Raw genomic sequence first — 22152 nt, 5'->3', positions numbered from 1 at the left:
TAGAACCTCAAAGACAAACTGTCTTCTTGTACTTTTGTGCCACCTTTGCAACTAAATCAAACGCACATGCAACACTTTTTAACCCATCCAAACTCCATAGGTTTTAAATAAATTAAACCATTGTTGCTGCTTCAGAGTCTAATTTTTTTGTTAATATTGGCTTAGTTCAATATGTGAACTAAACAGGGAGGCACAGTGGTCAGCAGTGCTGGTGTCCTGGGTTCAATTCTGGACCCGGATCAATTCTGCTGCCCTGTGATGCAACCCTGAATTTGAAGAAGTGGTTAGACGATGCATGGATAAACTAAAGATTTTAAGATAAAGCATGAATTACTTCCAACAATTACTTAATTTGTGTATGTGTGCTGCAGTCAGAACAGCTCAGTGTTAAACCTCATTAAGTGAAAGGAACAGACTTGGAGAAGTGGGGCAATACCGATTAAGGAAGACTTGGTGCACACTCTATTCCCTCTGAATTGGAGATATTCTTTGTTTTTGAAAGGCGATTTGTTAAGAAGTGTCAAACAGAATATTCTTGACATGCATGCTTGAGAAAAACATACCAAGTTTCACATTTTGCTACTACTCCGGACATTGGATTTTTACATTTTACATTGGATTTTTACAGGATAACTGAGCGGATGCATATTGGTTAAGAAACATTAATACAGAAGACCATTAATTTTTTATTCATGTAAAAAAAGCATGAACTCTTACTCATATCAGTGTGCTGCTAAGCAATAAACAGTCGCCAATTTCTAACCACAGCATGCTGTCAGGTTTCTACATGTTGATACTTTTATGAATGGTTTTGTGGTAGAAGTACCTTACAATTTTAAATAAACTTTAAATTAAATATTAAATGAGTCATACAATTTAAATTCTAAATGTACATTTCCCCACAAAGTGTTGTGCAAAAATGTAGTTTTCTAATGTCTGTCAGTGGTGATTTATGCAGCAAATAAACATCACATGCATCGAATTCTGAGGTAAATACCATTTCCTTTCAATTAGATTTATTTTGTTTGTAGAAGTATAAATGTAAAGCACGGACGCTTTCATGTTCTCTTAGTTTTTTTTTTCTCTGAAGTGGAGCAACTTGGCAGCAAGTTTTGTATGGTTGCAAACAGAAAAGTGCTCATATAGCACTGTACCAGCAAGTTTAAGGTAAGAAATTAAAGTAACTGGTACTAAGAAAATAACATACTAAAAAAATTAAGCAGCAACGATCAAGGTTTGGTATCTTATGTGATTATACTAATAAATCTGGAAGCAAATTTGCATAAGGAGCATATGCAAAAATATGTCATGATTTTTACCATGGAGACTTTGATAATGTGCAATTTAAATTTTCCCATAGTGAGCTTTTTGTATGTCATTTTAATAACCAATGTGTTCCCTGAGAAAGAGACTTCTTGGGACTGTACTTTAAATCCTCTTGAGATTTTGTATAACTGAAACATTTTCAACATGCATGCCTAAATGCGTTGCATTTTCAGTCATTTTACATACACAGAGATTAAATGTGAGAAATACTGAATCTTTTTTTATTATGAAACATGAAAAAGAAAGCTTTCATGCTATTAAAAGAAACATAACTTTATCCTATATCCAACTGTGAGTGGGCATGGAAATGCAAGAAGGTGGACATCAGGTTTTGAAATGCAATTAAAAGTACAATGAACTGGAAATGAGTAAGGTAAAGTATTTGCCATGAGGTCTATTTGTTGATTAAACAGTGGCTTCTATTCCTTAAACACAGCATTGTGCTCTCATTAATGGTTGTCAAACACATGCAGGCAATTCATCTGGGATGGCTTTCAGTTAATAGTAGTCGGATGAAGTCCCCAATGTGTTTGAGTCTGTTGGTTCTGCCAAAGCCGATGAAGCTCCTTAAATTGTTCAACTGTTTGGTCCTTGAGGTCTGGGTTGGAGATTTGAAGGCGAATGCTATCAGTTGACCAGGAGAGCTCCCCAGAAAACATCTCTGTAAGGATCCGAGCAACCACAGGAATCACCTGAGCAAGTATAAAAAAATATATAAATACAGAATTAATTTAATTTCAGAGTTTGCCTTGGAATCCCTGTTTAATGTGCGTGTTTAAATATTTTTCCAAAAATTCCTATTCTACATTAGATGTGTTTCTACCTGGACAATAATAAGCTTTTTTTCTATAGGTTTTCTGTCTGGCCAGTCTTCCCCAAAACAGAAGTAGATTTCAAAAGGAGGTGGTGCATTATTTTCACCTTTCTGGTACAAGATCAGCCCTGTAACATAAAAGAAAAAAAAAACATTTGGAGTACCAACGTGTATTTAAATTCTTTAAGAAGTGCCTTGTAAAAAATATTTACCTAATGTTCAGTTGCTGCTTACCTAAATATTCAGTAAATTGATTGCTACTTAGTTTAAAATCCATTACTGTCTGGTAACATTTAATGTATTTCTCTTTTCTGTTAAAAAACATTTTAAGTCTTGCAAATAACAATGAAATGTGTTTAAATTGTTTTTCTATAACCTGCTCACAGGGAATTTTTCATACTGCATCTGAAAAGCTATCATTACTTAAAGCTCTAATTGACTGATATCAAGCAACAATTGACTGATATTTATTATATCATTGTTGTTATATTTATTAGTTTGGATTAAACATTGTCATTGGTACTCAACATTTCTAGATGCTTAAAAAGTATAGGCATTTTCACGTAAACATATTTTTAGAATTTATTTTACACAGGAACAAAAGCCTTTGAAAGTAATTCTCTAAATACAATCCTTCGATCATTTTCAGTTTTATGAGAATCTTATTTTAGTTCAATCCATCACAGTGAAATTACAAAGAGAAAATCTGAGGTTTCAAGATCTTTACACACACCTGTCAAGTTCACATGTTCAATCATTCGAAACTACACAACACAATAACTGAAGGATTAATCACAGTTAGAAACACGTTATGTTGTGAGGAAAAGCAATTAAGCTCAATTATTGTGTTTAACCAGAAATCCACTCTTTTCAACTTTTGTGAAGGAGGATGTGGTTCTGCTAACCTTGAAGGAAATTGTTGAGACTGAAAACTTTGATCTTCTTTTCTCTCTCAATAGGATTTGGTCCAGATTGTTCAGAGACACCAGGCCCTGACCAGTATACTTTACACTGGCACAGGCGGATAGCATAGATATCTTGCCCCTGGATTTCTAGAATGAGGCCTCGGTCCATGACATCCAGGAGCTGGTTGGTGTAATATCGCTGCTTCTCGTTAGGAATTTCCATTGTGTCAGGGAACAGCACCTGCTGCAGCGTCACAGGTCCAAATAAATCCACCTGTTCAGGTGTGGGCTCCAGGTTCCCATAATAAAGCCTACAACCCTGGGGATTGCTTACAGTCAGGCTTCCAGCTGGCCTCCCACGATACTGGAACTTTATGTCCAAGTCTGTTACTGTAATGCAAAAACATAAAAAAAACATTAAATTATAAAATGTGATGCATTTCTATGCCAATTTCCATTAAGTAACATCTGATGATTTTTGAACAGTTCATTTCTTAAGCTATTCTTTTTTCTATGACTTGTTCCCTGCCAAAGAAAGGACTGAACATACACTTAAAATCCAGTACTATTAATGGCAGCAGCCTATCTCAACTGATGACATTAATAAGCAGTCTTTCTGTACACAGGAGTTTAAATTCTGATGATTTTGTACAAGAACAAAAAAGCATGGCTTACATGGAAGCATGTGGGGATTGATAAGCAGATCATAAATGCAAGGCTGCGACTGGACTTCTCCATGAGGCTGTATTTCAGCAGGCATGTCGCTATCTGCAATGCCAGGTAGAATTGGCGCTTGTGGCATTTCAGTGTGCCCTTGGGGAAGTGTGCCGTGACTCATTCCTCCTTGCCCCGATGAACTGTTGGTATGCGGAAACCCTCCATGTCTGAGATTGCCCATAGGTGGAACGTTGTTCTGGAACGCAGATAAAGTCATTGCTGGGTGTTGAGTTTCTCCAATGGCAATACTGCCATTGGGGTTGGGAGTAATGTTGTTGTGCAGAAGAGGCATTTGAGGAAGGGTGCTAGGGCCGAAGCCCTTGTTCATTGAGGGGTTGATGAATGGTACCTCTGTCTTTGGTGGGGCATAAGGTGAAAAACTGGGTGGGTCTGTTATTATGGGATCTGCAGGGGTAGAAGAAGAAAAAGTTAAATTCTTGCAGCTGATTTACTTTCCTTGATAATAAAACCCCTATCAGGAACGGTAAAGTCCATTCTCTGGTAATAAACTGTTGATTGTCACCATTGTGAAAAGGTTTAGGATACTAAAATCTCAATCCACCTGTGAATTGCAAATTAAAACATTAAGGTACTTGGTGTCAGCATTTGCCTGCCCAGAGGATTTCTGAGATTAGCAAAGAAAGGAAACACAGTATCAAGTACTGCATTTGGCAGACAAGCCAAAGATTTAATTTAGTCCAATTGTTAGACTCCATGTATTTGTCCAGATTTGTACTACGAAATTATAGAAGAATTCTAGCTCTCTGGATAATTGTTATTGCAGTGAGGTTCATGATATTGTATTAAAAAAATATAAATTATTGTGTCAAGTTGTATGCATCATACCTTAACAGGAAATAATGAAGATGATAATACCCTGTATAACAACACAGGACTCCTTTGTTATTAGTATATCATTTATGCCACACAAATCATTTGTTGAAAAATTTAGGAAAACTTCCTTCAGGAATATGGTCATATAAAAAAGACTTGATCCCAGGCCTTAATTTACAGTAATCAGTGTCCTCAAGGTTTTGGAGAGTTTAAATTGGTGATATGGGTTTACTCTATCAATTGAAATCCAAAACAGAATCTTTCTTGTTGCATGTTTTCTTTAAACATGTCTATGTAACTATGCATAGATTTTAGTTCTTGATTAATACCATTCACTGTTCTTTGGACATTTCACTGTAGAAATGAGATGAAAATGGAACAAAGTTTTGTAAATTATAATATTGTACTACATTTCCAAGCACTGTTGGGATGATTTAACATAATAGAACAGAACATAAACATGTGACAGAAAAAGAACATGAAAACAGAAAAAGAACAATAAAAAACAGAATCCAACATTTTCCATCTCTTCCACACCCCATGTCAGTCAGACCTAAGCCAGCAGTTCAATTCATACAGTCAGAGGTCCCCTCCACCCTTCCAAAGTAGCATCCCCTGCCAAATGTATTCTAGGGTTTGAGAGTTCCATCATGCTTATATCTTTGAAATATGACAACCATTGTCATAACAGGTAGTCGATAAGGAGGGAAATTAAGCTTAAAAACTGGACTGCAGTGTCTTTGCTGTAGTCTGTACAATTATGGTGTATGATGTTTTTTATGTACAAAAATATTTAATAGGTATTGTATGTCCTACAACAATGTTGGCATGAATGCAGTTTGCTTGCATTAAATATCTCTTGTAATATAAACACAGTAAGTAAACAGTGTTTACCCAAAAATATTCAGAAAAGAAGTTCCTTATAAAAACGAAACAATTGTTGGCAGCAGGAATCTGTGGACAAGTTTATATTTGGACTGAGAACTGGTTAATGGAGAGAAAGCAGAGAGCATTGCTAAGGGGTGGGTGTTCAGACTGGGGGTGATATAACTAGTGGAGTGCCACAGGGATCTGTACTAGGACCATAGTTTTCCCTACTTTGTATCACTGATCTAAACTCTGGTATTCTTAGTAAACTAAGGTTTGTAGCTCGAATCAAAATAGGTGGATTAGTAACCTATGCAGAAACAGCAGAATACATTTAGATAGAATGCAAACACCTGGCAGATGACATTTAAATTATACAAGTGTAGGTAGTTGCCTGGTTGTAATACAAACACAGAGGCTTGTTATGAAAAAGACTTAGGTGTTGACATTATCTTCTAGGCAATGTAGCGAAGCAATAAGAAGGCAAACAAAATGTTGAGAACATAATAAGTATACATTTACACCAAGGAATGTTAGTTGTGCAGTGCACTAACCAGACCACTTTAGACTACTGTATACAGGTTTGATCACTAAATAACAAATATTGCAGTTCTGGAATCACTACAGATAAAAGTAACCCGTTATATTCCCAGGGTTAGGGGAAAGTTCTTTGTTGACAGGCTAAAAGTGGTGAACCCTTTTTAGTCTTGAGGGAGTAGTGGGAGTATGAATTAGGCTACCCAGCCAAGTTAAGGAAGATGAAACCCTGATCTCTATAGCAATTTTACTATCTAGGAGAACAGCCTTCCCAGACTGCTATAGTAAACTGCCACAGTTACATAATACAGGAATGTCCTAGCAGAAAATGCTAAACCACATGCACATTGTGTTATTTCATTTTTAACATATATCCTGTGCAGGATGTAAAATAACTCACCAATAGACAGTCCACATATTTTCGGTAGCTGAAAATAAAAATAAGAATATTAATTACAGTTTAAAGTTAATTAGCTTACATACAATAGAAGATTTCAAGACATTCTGGTATCACAATGAAATATATCCTGTACAAATTCAAAACACACATTCCTCTTATCTAACCCACTAACCCACAATTTTATTCATCCGCCTGGCTTGTTGACCTTATAGAACTTGCATATTGTTACCGATGTTGTTTTCGTTAGAATCAGTTATATGTATTTACCATTCTTTTGTGATCACAGAAAATGCCATTTAAGACTTTTAAATTTTCTCAGCCTAATTTCAGTGTAGTTGATTACTTATTTGGAGTTTAAATCCATAACTGCTCTTTTGTGAATATTATTATTACACTGTACCACAAAAAGTTATGTTTATCTTACCTCATCATCTTCATCTTCACCTGCATCTGGGGATTTAAAAAAAATCAAGCTTCCTTTAGTGGTGTTGTGTTTCAAAAAGTAACCAAAGAAAAATGTCAACATCCTAATAATGAAACCTGTACTTGAACCATGTCATAAAATGTAATTTACAGTATATTTGTCATGACTTCTCCGTAACATTTTATACAGTTCATTTTGACTCCACTTAGTGGAGCTGTCTAAACTCTTTAGCAGAACATACTAAAAACATTTGACAAAAACTCATCAGTACTCTAAAATGTTAAAGACAGGAATTCCAAAAGAGGTCCTTGTATGATTATATGTCATAGTTCTGTTGCTTATATAAGTTTAGCAGTTCCTTAGAAAAAAATTACTATATGTAACTGCCCATGAGAACGTTTCTGTAAAACTGCAGAAGAAATTCACTTTTCTTTTGTTGCCGTTACCTCCGTTATACGGTTGGTCGCACACCTCGTATATTTTGTAAGGCTCAACGGGGGTCTCCTTGGTGCCGTCATACTTCAGTTTGAATTCACGGCTCTTGTTGAGGGCGCAGCGCAGGTTCGCTTTCCATTTTGCCGGATCCGGCTCATCCAGGCCCTCTTGGTATTTCCCAGTTTCCAGTGCCCAGGCCTGTTAGATGGGAACGCGCAACTGAAACTACTGGGTCATGACAGCATTAACTGATGGCTCAGTTATTCTGCAGGGGGGGGGGTGGTGAGAAGGCATTGCTGAAACAGCAAAGGATTCCACAGTTCTTAACTTGACCCTTACCTTTTCCTAGAGATGTTTAAAAGCTCACTAGATTCTACAACAAATCCACCTCCAATTCTGATTTGCACTGCATGATACGAACTTTTCTATCCTAAAAGGTCTTATGCATTACAAATCTGTGCTAGCTTTGCACCACCCAACTTTGTCTGCACCTTCTTATGATTCTAAAATACTCAGTAGCTACTTACACAAACGAATGGATCTCGTGCTTTTTTATTTTTTGTAAAAGGTCTTAGAATATATCAAGATTTTCCGTATTACTTTTTATTTCACCGGGAATAACAACACCCTAAGAACTGAGTATACTGAAAGGATTATGAAGTCTTTTAGTTACAATAGCTTAACACTCTTGGCTGAGGACTTCACCTCCTGGCCATAGGACAAGGAGGCTGGGTGCCCCATGCAGAGTGATGAGTGACCAAGGGGCAGCTGCAAAACTGGAGATGGGGTGGAGGTGGGATGCAAAAAGACATGTATGAGGGAGAGAAGGGGATCACATACATATTTCTAATGTTTTTGGTGAGGAGTTGACATCGGGATTGATTTGGAATTACTGACAGCTGAGTCTGTGGTCATCCCTCCCGAACTTTTGTTTATAAACCTCATTAAATAAAAAAGTGTTATATTTGCAGAAAGTAATGAAGAAAAAAAGTGTTCAAGTCTATTTAAAAAAAAAAACATTACAAAATGTACTTTCCAAGATTACAGTTCAAGATCAATTCTGAAGTCAGTCCAGAGTTTAAAGTGCAAACATCTTAGAAAACTATTGTTTTTTTAGTGTCCAATAATAACACTAATGTTCTATCGATGGTAAACATCCCCAAATGTGTGGTAATGAACTCCACAGTACTTCTCTTGCCTCACACCACAAGACATGGCTTGTACTCTTGCTTAATCTCAAGAATGAACTGAAACTTAAACTGATGATGAAAAAAATTACTTAGCACATACTTTTTAAACTAGCTTCTCACAGGTCATCAAAGCAGACCATTTTCTTATGTATGACCTATTCTTGCAATTATTCCTTTTTTAACAAATATTATTATTTTCTATGGGAAACAGGAAATTATTTAATATTTTTAAAGCAAAGTGGAGCACATTAAATTCTTTTTCAGAATTATTTTTTTTAATGGAACAATTTGGCAAAAACCCTTATTTCATAAAATAAGTCTTAAAAACCTTTCAAGCTTTACCAGAAAAAAAAGTCTGCTAAAATGATTTCCAAATAGCCTTAGTATTTACAAAAGCTACAATTATACAAAATCAATAGCCAGTCACTTAATTACGGGAATTCCCTTAAACTCACAGACAAAAATACATGAAGAAAAAAAAATTATACGCAATATAATGAAGGTTTTCATCTCTGTCTAGTGCATGTGTATATACAACTCTGTCATTACTTTGAAGGAAACAAAAGTACCATTTTTAGCATGTTTTATTTCCTTATTTTCAGGTGGTTCTTTTACATTACAAAGGGTCCTTGAAGAAGATTAAGCTTCTATCAGATGACTAGTGGAAACGTTATTATACAGTATATGGTGGTACAATCTTTCTCTTCGGGCCAGATACTTTTTTCTTATTCCCAATGAGTCATCTGAGAGACGGTTTGTCACACTAAATATGTGGATGTCACCAGATCTCTTTCACATTGTTTACCTAGCCTCATACACTGTTGACTTTGGGAGGTTTGTCAAAGAACATATTTGACTGTTCAGCCAGAATCAAAAACAAAAATATTTTATGCATGCTGCAAATGTTTAAAATATTACAAGTAACTACACTGACATGTTAATTATACAGTCCCAAGAGAAGACGTTGACATTTATTAGAGAATTAGGGCTACTTTTATTAAGGGAACCTTTACTCTACTTCCTCAATAAAACAGTAAATTATGAGACAGTTAATAAAATATGGAAAAGAGACTATAACAGCATAATATAGCATGTTAAATGGTTTTGAATCTATCTTTTCAAGTAAAGCAGAAAACTTTGAGCACACTGCTTGACCATAATTAGTAAATCTAGCTGTACTAAGAAAACAGGGGTGATATCTGTAGATTTCCTTTTACTTTTAATATCTGATAGACTTGTATTTAGAGACGCTTAGTATTTTGCACCTCTGTCATCCTTGTGCTGGTTTGCCAGCACACACTGGCATTTAGAAATATTGTCTTTGCACCTGCTGCAGCTTTCATATGTAAAATATATCATCTGGATAGAAAGGGATTCACCCTAAAGATAGTGTTCTCCTCCTCCAGGGTGGGCATGTGACGAGTGGCATGTCGCCAGGGTATCTGGAAGAGTTTCTGTTCTTTGTCTAGCCACTGTAGCCCCAGGTACTTCCCGCTGTTCACCTGGGCAATCAGCCAGGGCTTCAGACGGATCCTCCGAGGCTGAATGCTCATGATGAAAAACCTGCTTGGAAAAAAAAGGGGGGAGCTGCACGAGAATAGCGAGAAAAAAATTATTAGAACCAAAAATCTGAACATTAACTTAATATTTCAAATCCTGCATATGCACTGGTTTAATGAAAAAAGCTGGTTTAGTGAAAAAAGCCACCAAAATTATGTCTGACCCCACTCACCCCAGTCATAACTTGTTTATTCCCCTACCATCTGGCAGAAGGTTCCGGTCACTCCAGTCGCGCACAACTAGACTCCAAAATAGCTTCTTCCCCAGAGCTGTCAAGTTGGTGACGCCCCCACTCCCTTCCACCTTATTATGATCTCTCCTAACACCCTCCTGTACCCACAACCACTGTACTCCTACACCACCACACACACATGTAAGCTAAAATTGTACTGTCCCCTCGATAGCCCAGTAAAACTGTAACAGGCATAATAATATTTAATATTTATTAATTAACCATACTACTTTTAACCATACTATTTTTTTTTGCACTGTTCCAAGAATTACCTTGCCAGAATTACCAGTTTCAGCACTGTTTTTGTCCTGTTAAATTTTCTCTGTTTGCGGAATTTTGCACAGTTTTGATAACTTGATTACATGTTATTTATGTTATGTTATTACATGTTACTGTTATTGCTATTGTGTAACTGTCTATTGTCTTATCTTCTGTCCTATTTATATACTGCACCTGAGTGACTAATGAGAAACACTTTTCATTATACTATGCACCTGTGTAAGTTTAATGACAATAAAGTTGAATTGAATTGAATTGGCACAAAGTTAATAATGTAGAACTTCCCTGATGACCACAGGCTTCAGTATGTTATTCAGCTTGTAAGAATTTTAGAAATCTGTCAATTAATCGACAAGACTGCCACCAGATCAAGGATATAATAGGCTGTTGGCTCTTACATTCTTCAAACTTAGATCAATATAGTACTTTAAAGTGGCATACGCAATGTTCATTTAGAAAGCTTATATGGTTAAGCTGCATTGATAATATAAAGTTAAACCTAACCATACATATTCTCCTTACATATTTAAGACAAAAAGAGTGAAGGTGACTCTTTTAACCCCAATGGCAAACAAAGTTATACTGCATGAGGACTTTAAGAAAGTCTGGTCAGCCTTTAGTAACAATTTGTACTTCTTACAATTGGAAAGAAGAATCAAACAGATAAAAAAGCATGACATATATCTGAAAGAGATGTTCTTAAAATTGCATTTGCAAAACTACAAAAGCAAAAGTACAAAGACAGTACTACTGTAAGCACATGATGCTTTTTACTTTCAAATTAAACAACCTAAATTTGTTATTTTTTATTGATTCTCTTTTTTGCCATTTTCTGAGTGGTGCGATCTCAGTCACTGGCACAGCTATTACATTTTTCATTTGCAAAATATGCAAAATTGTGTCTGGGCAATGCCAAAAGCATGCCATCAGCACACTGTACATGCATGAAAAGCCACCTGCATATAACACAGCACATGATTTCCAAGGGATGAAAATACACTGATTAATGAAGCTATACTATAATTTATATTGATCTCTAACCTTTCAACACACCGCCAGAGCCAATTAGGACACAAAATACAAAAATCCCCCTTATGCAAAAGTCAATAACCTAACGTCAGAGGCCATCTTAAATGGAAGATATGTATATCAACCAACACGGAATGATGGCTGAGTGCTGGAGTGAGCTTTAGGCGTTGAGTACCAACACATGCATGTTGTAACATGTTGCAAAGCAATGAGGCAGATACTTGCAGCAGAGGCATGGATATTGGCCCACAGCTGCTTAATGACGCTGGAGGGGCAACTTTCTTTCCCTGCTTGCCAGACGACTATAACAATGTAATCACTTGCAGAACGGCACAGGGTTTAGACGGCAGTTTACTGGTTAGAAAACAAGAATGGTGGCAACTGAGGAGGCCACTCAGCCCTTTCAGCATGTGTTTTTCCAGCAGCTAATTCATTCTCGAGTTACCCCAAGCGTTACTTCTTAACGTTTTCTTAAAAAAAAAAGTAAATTCCACCCCGCCCCACCCCCCACCTTTCATTTTCAATCTTTCAATATCTTGTTCCTGAGTATATCTCAGTGGAATTCAGTAGTCATAATATCACACGACACAAAATAAGCCAATACATTATCCCTCCAAAATTTAAAGGAAAATTTTAAATGAAGAAAAATGTTCACACATCATGCTGTTGACCAAGAAAGCAGAAAGGACTGAAAGATTTCCTTTCAAGAGCTGCAGCAGTAAAAAATAGTGTTAATCAGGGGGGTTCATTCTATGATAATGGTTGGAGATTATAAATGAAGAAAATACACAGCATAATTGTTTCTGTATCAGCTCTTATCTTCTTCCCTTTGTAATATTGGGCAGCTAAGTCTGAAATCCTACTGTATATGACCAACAGTTATGTTATATATCTGTAATTAAAGTGTCTGGAATGCAGACACCTGTATATTGGCAAATAGTTGAGAAAAATTTTCAATGTTCGACATTTCAATTGGAAAATTCTTAAGTATAATTACACAGAACTATGTGGATGTTTCTGAGACTGTTCATATAGCTTTTGCTTTTATTTAGTAGCAGTTGCTGTATAATTTATTCTTACTTCATCTTTTAGCATACATGCAATGAAAGGCATTTCACATTTGAGCTTACTGTTGGTTGTTCTCATGTATTTATGTATTTATTGTTTTGACTTAATTTCTTTGGTTTTCAAGCCCCAAAGAAGTTGTGGGTTGCAATTTGTAGGTGGATTACAAAGTGGTCAGTATGTCACAAATCGTTTACATCTAAAACATTCTTTAAGATTAACTGTAATATGTCGCTTTCGATAGAATAGAATAAAATATCTAATAGAGCTGAAATGGCTCCAGGTCCTGACTACTAATTATTAATAAACCTTTTTGAACATAATGCCATTCATATTGGCATGCTAAATCATTTCCATTTTCTTTTTAAAAACATTTCACAACTTATTTTCATTTTTGAAACATTTAACAGTTCTCCCTTTTCCTTGAGGAAAAGCATTCCTTAAGGCATGCACGACATTACATGTTATAAAGCACTAATCCTTTCATTTATTAAAATGTATGATATTTTTTTTCATTCTATTAGCTGTACAAAAGTGTAAAATAAAACATTTTTGTTGTTCTGTAACTAAGAAAACACACATCCTGACACAAACAATGTTGCACCCTTTTGTAGCCTTACAACATCCATGAGCAGAAACTAGAATATCACAACTCACAAGGTGTATCACAAAGAAAAATGTTGATACAATAATGGGTTTGATGTATGACTAACAATTTAGTACAAATGATCTTATCATTTTTGTCATTTGACATTAGTAGTATTTTAATGACCTCTGATTTATTAGAATCATACCTACATGTAGCACCACTGAAATTTTATTTTTATCAAGTGCAATTCCTGAAAACTATTGTTTGACTGCCAGTGGAAGTGCACAATAATGCTTCTGACAATAACCAGGCCTCAGACTACTTTAATCATTCACCTGGACAGAAAAATATGCCATTCCACTCTTTCGTGGGCTACACACAGAAAGAGTATTAAAATAACAGAAAGGACTAACAAGCCGCTAAAACATTTATACAGTAGGTCACTGATTAACTGTTGACTAGTCAAACAGAAGCAAGCATTTATAGTTCTGTCTGGTGGTCAGGTCAGTCCTTTGCTGTGAAGACTTGACAAAAAAATAAAATTTTTAGAATACTTGTAACTACATTTCAAGAAACAATATCAACATCTTGCTTCAAGAACATTTAAAAGATATTGAAATTGTTCTGAATATTTGCTAAAGTCCTGTGGATCATTATGTACACAGACAATTGAATTCATCAATTTTCTAAACAGCTCATCCAATTCAGGGTTGAAGCTCACCCTGGCAAGCAATGAGTGGAAGGTGGGGGTACAGCCTGCACAGGACACCCATCACAGATTTCTACACACTCACACCAGGACCATTTACTTTCCGGAAGCCAATTAACCTACCAGTATTTCTTAGTAATGTGGGAGGAAAACATCCAGAAAGAACACACATTACAAACTCCTCACAGATAACACAGCAGATCCAGAATTGAAAACAGAATATCAGCTCTGCAAGGCAGCAATTCTAACCTCAGTGCTATTGTGGCACCCCTACGTAGACAGTTACTGTGTTAAAAATAGCTTGCACTTACTTATTAGTATATGAAACACAAAACTGGGCTAAATTAACATTAGCCAATCCAAGAGAAGTACTAATGATCTGTGATCTTTGATTAGGTCTGTGAAACTAATGGAGCATGTGTACTTTTAAAAATGATCATGTCATCATCATCATTTTTTTTCCACGCACAGATAGTCCATTTAAACCACAGACCATTGGTGCTAGAAAAGGTTACATACTGTAAAAAGTTCTATATGTATCTTTAATTATTCTTATCCAAAAAGGCTGCTCTGCTTAAAAAAAAAAAGGAAGTGAGAACTTTAGTTGGGTATTTTTTGGTTTTCTAGATTCAGACCTTTAATAAGAAATTGGAATGTTACTTTAATTAGGTTAAAATACAGAAATGAAATAAAAGCTGAGTTGTGAAAAGCAAAAGCAGAAAGATCACTCTGACTCCTCACTGTGACACAAGACATTCTATTCATTATTTGAAAATCCGCCAGCTCTGTCCCCTGTTGAAAAAGTGCATGAGTTACAAATTGAATGTTTAAAGTGAACAATTCCTCTCACCATTCATTCAACTGGATAACCAGAAAAATGGAAACACTTACATGTTATGCTGGGAGCATTTGACTACACTTTCATTCAGATCAACTGTCATATGTCAGAGGCTTATAGGCAATGGCATGTAATTTTAACCATGACTTGTAAACAGAATCTTAACTGTGACAGAAAAGGCATGCCATCCAAGAGGCTAATAAGAACAGGAAGGATTATGAAACTACACTGAACATCAAAAGAAAACTATCACTCTACTAAAATGGGTGGCAGGGTGCCAATGGTTAACTTTGTTGCTGTGCAGTGCTGAGGCCTTGGGTTCAATTCTGGACTTTGGATGCTATCTGCTGGGAGTTTCAATGTCCTCCCTGTGTTCTTGTGGATTTCCGCTGGGTGCTCTGGTTTGCTATTACCGTCCAAAGACACTGTGGTAGATGAATTGCCTTCTGGGAAAACTAGCCCTGGTGTGAGTGTGTGCAAGTTTGTGTTTGTCCCGTCCAGGTTGTACCCAGCCTGGCACCTGTGTGCTTGCAAAGGCAGGCTCTGGCTCCCCTGTGACCCTGGCTTGGATGAAGCAGTTAGAATATTGATGGAAGGATGAAAGATGTATGATTTTGGAGGAACAAGCATATAGATTTCGGATTCATGATTGACAAGGATCACTCCAATTCACTTTGTTGCATGAGTGTTAAATCACCAGAGACCGGGTTGTATTGCTTCCAATGGGTGCCACACACAATGCTTATGCTAAATGTTAATTAGCATAATAACTTTACCTAATTTAGTCGTGTCTGTTCAATAAAATGTCAGTGCAAAAATATTCTATAAATTAAAAGAAATTCAAGGATATATCAACAATATTAAAAAATTGCATAAAATAAAAGGGTACTGGATTCAAGTAAAACTATGAAAATATGTTAAAATTATGTATCTGACAAAAAAAGTACAATCTTTTATACATCATATGTATAGTGTTGAAAGGACCTGCTATATCATGTTATAACTGAAAAATTACCTAATGAAAATGAACTGTGTACATTTTTTTAGATAATTATTTCATTATAAAAATAAACTCTAACAACTTACTTACATTTTATAACTAACGTGGCTTAAAAAATTAACATTATAGATAAATATGTAATATATATGTTAAATATATATTATATATAATCTATTATGATCTGACTGCACCACACAAGTGCTATTGAGTGCTGAACAAAATTCATATGCTTGCCAGCACCGTAGGTTTTGTTAACTGGAAAGCAGATTATTGTGTGGGAACAGAGCAACTAGGACATAACTAATATAACACACACAAATGTTTATTGTAGCACCTAAAGACAGAATCATTAACAACAATTATGGTTATTAAACATAATAACAAAAAAACATTTCAATATTCCAGCCACTGACCACTTATTAATGCATCTGCTACAGTACAAAACAGCTGTGAACTCACAAATCCTGGAAGGTATAATGTTATAGATGATGAATAACCTAAACCTTCCCCTTAATTCCAGTCAATACAATTAAAAATCATTATAAAAATCCAAACAAGTCTTGGCAAAGGAGTGGAAAGTAATGAGGAAGGAAGAGTGTGCCACTTAAATAAACTTAATAACTCTGCCTCTGTGCATTACTGGCAAATTAAAAAAATACTATTTCATGTTACTTCACTTTCTTAAGATAACATGGTACTTATTAAAGATTAAATTTCCGCTTCACTTTACAGTGGGCCATCGTGTTCTTCTCCATTTAACCTTAACTTGACCCCTCACCTGTATGAAGACAAAAAGGATAGCCATTGCACAACCCAAAGTTCTTTTATCCAAAAGCGAATCTATCAATATATCACTGAACCAACATGCTTGCTCAGTTTTCTGTGCTCCATAAGGCACCAACTCCTTTCATATGGCCTCTCAAAGTGTCAAGAATTTTGACAAGAATTATGATTATTTGAAGTATTTCTGCATAGAATATAAATAAAAAAACTACTGTTTTAACATAATTTAGCAATTTGGGTTAAAGATTTCCTTATGCTGTTTTTAATTCCCAGTTTTGACACTGCATTCACAAACTAGACAGCCTTGCAAAATTCATACTAAGTATACTGGGACAGATAATCCATATGGAATTGGGGACAAAAATTTGGATCCTGGTTCAATCAAGACCTTGAAAACGCTTTCAAAATCTTAAAAGATGAACTACTCATTTGATTGAATTGAAACTTGGAAGATATATACAAAAACAAAGTTTTTTTTAAAGCTGCACCTGCATGTTTGCTGTGATAATTGTTACACCCACACTAGGTCACAAACCTTTTCCTGAAATGATGCAAAGTGCTCCGTGACCTCTTGCACAAACTATTCCTGTTCAAGCACTATGTGACCAATTAGCTTAACTCGAAGAAATGAGTTTCCCCCATAAATCACAAGGCCTGTCTGCCCACCATTTTGATAACATAATTCAAACTGTTATTGACTTGGAACCACTGTACTGACCCAATGGTGTTATTGAAATGAAGTTCAGGTGGAAGTCAAATTCTAATCACACATGTCCGCTTTCCTACGCATTAAACTCCCATGTTGCACATGTAGATTCTTCTAGAAATAGTACTTTGTTGCAGACAGCTGTGCTTCGCACTCAGCATTCCTAGGACCTTAACTTAATCACATTCATCCAGGATCAGATTGCTTTCTTGCTTTCTCTTCAGCCTCATCTCTTCACTAAAACGAAGTGGCTCTGGTCCCCATGCCATCTGCATTTTTCTCTCACTTCTCCTGATGTTGGCGAGCCTTACAGAATCATTACAACTGCAGCGGTATGATCCCCCCCTTTCCTTCCCTTCTCTCTCTTCCAAATCCCACTCACTTTGCTCTACCCCCTTTCCATTTTCTCTCCCCAATCTTTATTTTCTTGTTGCTTGCAGGAGCCACCAGTCGCTGATTCCCACTCCACCTTGCAGGTATGAGCGTGCGGCATCACAGCACCTGCATTTTTGTGTCAAATCCCAAGTGGCTTATCTGTCCCAGTATACTTGTATGCAGCTGACAGGCTGCTTAGTTTTTGTCTTGCACCAGATCAGAACATTCTCGTTCATCCCCACGATACCCCTAGCACCGGTGGTCCAGCAAGCGTGGTCCACCCCATTTACACCTCTTTTGGTTGGCATCCAACTGGTCAGCGTTGGCCCTCATTTCTTTTCCTTCCCAAAGTGTCCAGCCACATACGTGTACTGTAGATGACATTCCATCTTTTTTGGGGGTTCAACTTGGAAAATGTTCTCATCCATTCCATCTAGCAAACCTCAGGAAGCAGCAGCTCTCTTATGGTGTTCACATCAGGCTACTCTTTTGGGTCACAGCAACATTTTCTGCTGCCCCCCACAGAGTTCCAATCTCAGGCTAGGTTGTGCTACTACTGCTAGTAGCTGCTAGGGCTGCCACCTGTTCACTGACTTGTGTTCTGTCACCTACTGCACATGTGCTTTTCATTCACTGTATATCCAAATATACTTGATCAAACAAGTTCAAGCTTGCATAAAACCCACGTTTCATCCATTCTATGCTACATGCACATTATTTGTGGTTCTGGCATAATTGCAGTCAAAATGACTTAGTCTTAGCCTGTATTTGAAATCTGCATCAGTGTTTTGGGGATTCTTTTGGGTGGGATTGTGAATGCTTTGTATTCCGACCAGCACTGCCCTTTCAAACGGCTTACAAACGGTGTTCTGACCAGCTGAGTCCGGGGCTCAGAGCACCTGGCCTCGTCACTCTGATTTTAACTTCTGTGTTCCTGGTTCCAAGTTCTCTGTTCCTTGTCTCAGATGGACCTCCTGGCTATTCTATTTTGGACTGCGCCCCGATTTCCCCTTTGGACTGTTTCGGACACGTACGCCTTCGCCACACCCTCCGAGCAACGGATCACTGCCATCACAGCCCCCCCGTCTGTCATCCCTTCCTGATCCCGCTGTCTTTCCCCCGGTGTCCTACTCCAGTCACTTCCAGATTATACCGTCTGCACGGGGTCCTAAACTACGCACTTTACAGGACCGGCTCCCGTTACATTTACGAGATCATCACATGCTTGGTGAAAAATGTTTTGCTCCAAAAACTGTTTGTCAAATTTAAATCTCAGCAACATTCATTGTAGTGACAATGCAATTATGATATGGTGAAACAGGGTTTCCGCTATTGCACCATGTTGTACAAACTAGGATGGCCGTCTGACCATCATTTATCTTAAACTTCAAACTGCCACTAACATAGCAATAAAAACACTGATTTACTTGAAAACTTGGCAGATTTCACCACACTACTACTTGCTTCAGATTTACAAATGACATACTGCAGTAATACTTTTTATCCCACAGCATGCCATCACCTGCTTGGCAAAATATATGCTGCTCTGCTAACTACTTTACTTCAAAAACTGTTTGGCCAGTGAACTCTACATATGGTAAATATTATTGCACCTTCCCTTTAGTTTACTTGCCGTTCACTTTCATTTTGAAAACATGTGGGTAGGGATTTACAGGAAGCCTATCAAGAAAACATACATTGTGATTGAACATTACTTTTATTACAAGAATTACACTTAAGTATTACACCTGTCCCAAGGATTAAGATAAAAAAACTGAGGTTGTAGCACTGATGGTACATACATACACTGTATATTAGGTACAGAATTAGCATTTAATAAACATACACAATGGCCTATATGCATGAAACATGGCAGTGGCTAAGGTGAATTCAGCTTACCATTGTATAAAAAGCATATAAAAGAAAATGGAGAACCATCATTTTTAAAGTGGAGGATTGGGTTACACAATCTGTAATATCACATTAATTCACTTCTTTTGGTACTGAATACTTTTTAATAGGTGTTCGATTTCATTCTGGACTGTTGTTCCTGACTGAATTGATTGTATCATAGTAGCTGACAGGAAATACAATGGGGAAGATTATTAGTGTTTTAGCTTTTTTGTAATGTTTTATGCAAAACCAAATAATAATTTTGTCACCTTGGCACACTTGCGAAGGTACCTTTGAGAAAACTTTCTAAAAACATGTCTGCCCTAGCACTGATGTAGTACAGCACAAAGATTAAATAATTTAGAAATCTGGAGAATAATCTAATGAAACTGAATAATATAATTAAGTGATTAAATAAAAGGCTTATACAGAACATGCAAAAAACACTATGCACTTTAAATAATCTTGGTATTTAAGAAGCAGTCTCCAATGAAAGGATAAAGTCTTCCAGATCAAGCAGAAACAAAGACAAACTAGAATTCTATTATCTTAATCTATGTTTTACACACACAAATCTAGAACCAATCTGAAATAATACAGCAGACTGGCCTGGTCTGTCTGGTTTATTAACACTTTCCACATGAAGGTGCTCTCCAACTAATTTTTCTTGAGATGCCAGTGGGCTGCAAAGCAATTCTTTAACAAAAGTAAGAATTACTCCATTTGTTACTTCTGTGCCTAAAAAGGATTAGAAGTAGTGATTCTAGGTAGACAGTCCTAGTTCAATTACATGGTTTCTAAAGACTGTTAATTGTCTTCCCCTTTATCTCCCAGTTATCCATCCTGCTAGCATATTTTACCACGTTCAGCTTTAGGTCTACCCTTCCAGAAGCTTGTAATGATAACCATGTGAGCAGCATAACTGAAATGGTGGAAGCTTTGAGTGCCCAAGTCTCTCAAATGATCTTTGCTTCAGGTCAACCATAGTATTGCAGGAACTGGATGAATCCTAATTGCAAGATTGAAATATACATTCTCTTTGCTTGCTTAACTTAACTTGCTTAAAGGCACTGTTTAATAATCCTGAATAATTTTCACCTTCGACAAAACTAATATGGTTTCTTATTTCATATAAAACTTGAAATGTTGTACAACATATCTTGAAGTATCCTAAATTTAAGAAGCGCAACCGCCTTCTTAAAATAAAAATATGATACAACATAATTCCCATCACAAAGGTATTTCAGATTTATATACAAAAACTCCACAAATAAATTCAGGTTTCACGAGTTAAACAGAAGTTAAAGAATAAATTCTGATTATTTTAAACACCAGTTTCCAGGCGTATATTAAAAGTTGTCTATTAGTTTAAAAATGAAGATCATATTTGAATTGATCCCCAGAAGCCTAGATGACGTTCCAGTTAACTAAAGCTCTTTTAATATTATTCGCTTGTTTTTCCATATTGCATACAGTATCTCTAACACAGTGGCATTAAACACTTGAGATGTCACTACAAACACAGAGAAAATACACTTCATAACTTTTCTCTGGTCGCCTAATAAAGGTTTCTCTAAAATCTACTGTATATCGCCATTAATTATCTATTCGTCATCGACTCGAAGGTGATGATAATAATAAAATAATAACAGAAGTGTCGATTTAATTAAATCACACGTACATAAAATATTAAATTACATTTCACAGCAAATACATGGAAGAAAAAAGATGATAAAAAATTAGCATTTACTTGGATCACGCGTATTATTGGCTTTGTTCAAAAGTGAAACATGGAGCGAACCTACAGCGAGGTCATATTTGCAGCATATCACATTAGATTAATGAATAAATTACCTAATTGTTAAGTTTAAAGTACATAGTGCATTTAACGCTGCGAAATGCATACGATATGCAAACATTTCTCTACATATTTTATAAAGTTAGAACATTTAATTTAATTAATTTAAATAATCTGAATTTCATTTTACTCACCTAAATCTTCGTTGTAAAACGTATGTTTTACTTCTGGTAGTTATTTTAACTAGTTTTCGTTCCTGTTGTGCGATCTTAACAGTTTCCTTTTGAGTACAAATAAGGCTCTTCAGGTGTCAGTGCATATATAGACAACAGGCTCCAACGTATTGCGTCCGCTCTGTCTCGGGCAGATTTCAATAAACTCCCTTTCTTGTAGTGTCACGTCTCAAATAAATCATCCAAAAAGAAAAAAAAAATAAAAGGAACGAGTTACTAATACAAAGTTCCTCTGTTCTTCCTGATTTTGTTGCACAATATAAAACATGATGTGAAAGTGACGCGAAGTTTGCAGAACTTACATACAGTAAGTACCACCCTTCCGGGTGTCAAAAGTAATCTCAGACGGAAGCTGCTAGGTAATTCGTATGACCGTCTGTAGGCAGGCAATAACATAGCACTACCTGTTCCCAGTTTGTAATGATGTCTATCTGAATAATAAGAACAATAACACTAATAATAATAATAATAATAATAATAATAATAATAATAATAATAATAATAATAATTCACGTTTGCCGTGTATTATTATTATTATTATTATTATTATTATTATTATTAACAACGATCGGTTCCCAATAATATCACCTGCTCAAAATGTGAGGTTATGTGAG

The 22152-nt window shown here is 36.2% G+C and overlaps 1 protein-coding gene across 1 annotated transcript; it reads right to left on the bottom strand.

Moving 5' to 3' along the window:
• Positions 1-673: 673 nt before the first annotated feature.
• Positions 674-21879, bottom strand: irf5 (interferon regulatory factor 5). The gene is made up of 9 exons (XM_015352199.2): positions 21500-21879; positions 9829-10036; positions 7271-7457; positions 6825-6850; positions 6401-6428; positions 3721-4167; positions 3046-3435; positions 2150-2268; positions 674-2018 (listed from the first exon to the last, which is right to left on the bottom strand). Exons 2-9 carry the CDS (start codon positions 10000-10002, stop codon positions 1821-1823), a joined length of 1569 nt encoding a protein of 522 aa, XP_015207685.2. The 5' UTR covers positions 10003-10036; positions 21500-21879; the 3' UTR covers positions 674-1820.
• Positions 21880-22152: the final 273 nt, after the last annotated feature.

The sequence above is a fragment of the Lepisosteus oculatus genome, chromosome 7, assembly GCF_040954835.1.
Source record: "Lepisosteus oculatus isolate fLepOcu1 chromosome 7, fLepOcu1.hap2, whole genome shotgun sequence".
NCBI classification, from domain to species: domain Eukaryota; kingdom Metazoa; phylum Chordata; class Actinopteri; order Semionotiformes; family Lepisosteidae; genus Lepisosteus; species Lepisosteus oculatus.
This window is presented reverse-complemented; position numbering and strand designations above follow the sequence as displayed.

What these genes read in the sequence shown, in the direction of transcription:
- irf5 (XM_015352199.2), bottom strand. Translation starts at nt 10,002, where the DNA reads ATGAGCATTCAGCCTCGGAGGATCCGTCTGAAGCCCTGGCTGATTGCC. An exon ending in AGGAGAACACTATCTTTAGG is followed by an intron (nt 7,458 to 9,828) that starts GTGAATCCCTTT and finishes CCCATCTAACAG; the next exon opens with GCCTGGGCACTGGAAACTGG. An exon ending in CAATCCCCACATGCTTCCAT is followed by an intron (nt 3,436 to 3,720) that starts GTAAGCCATGCT and finishes TTTGCATTACAG; the next exon opens with TAACAGACTTGGACATAAAG.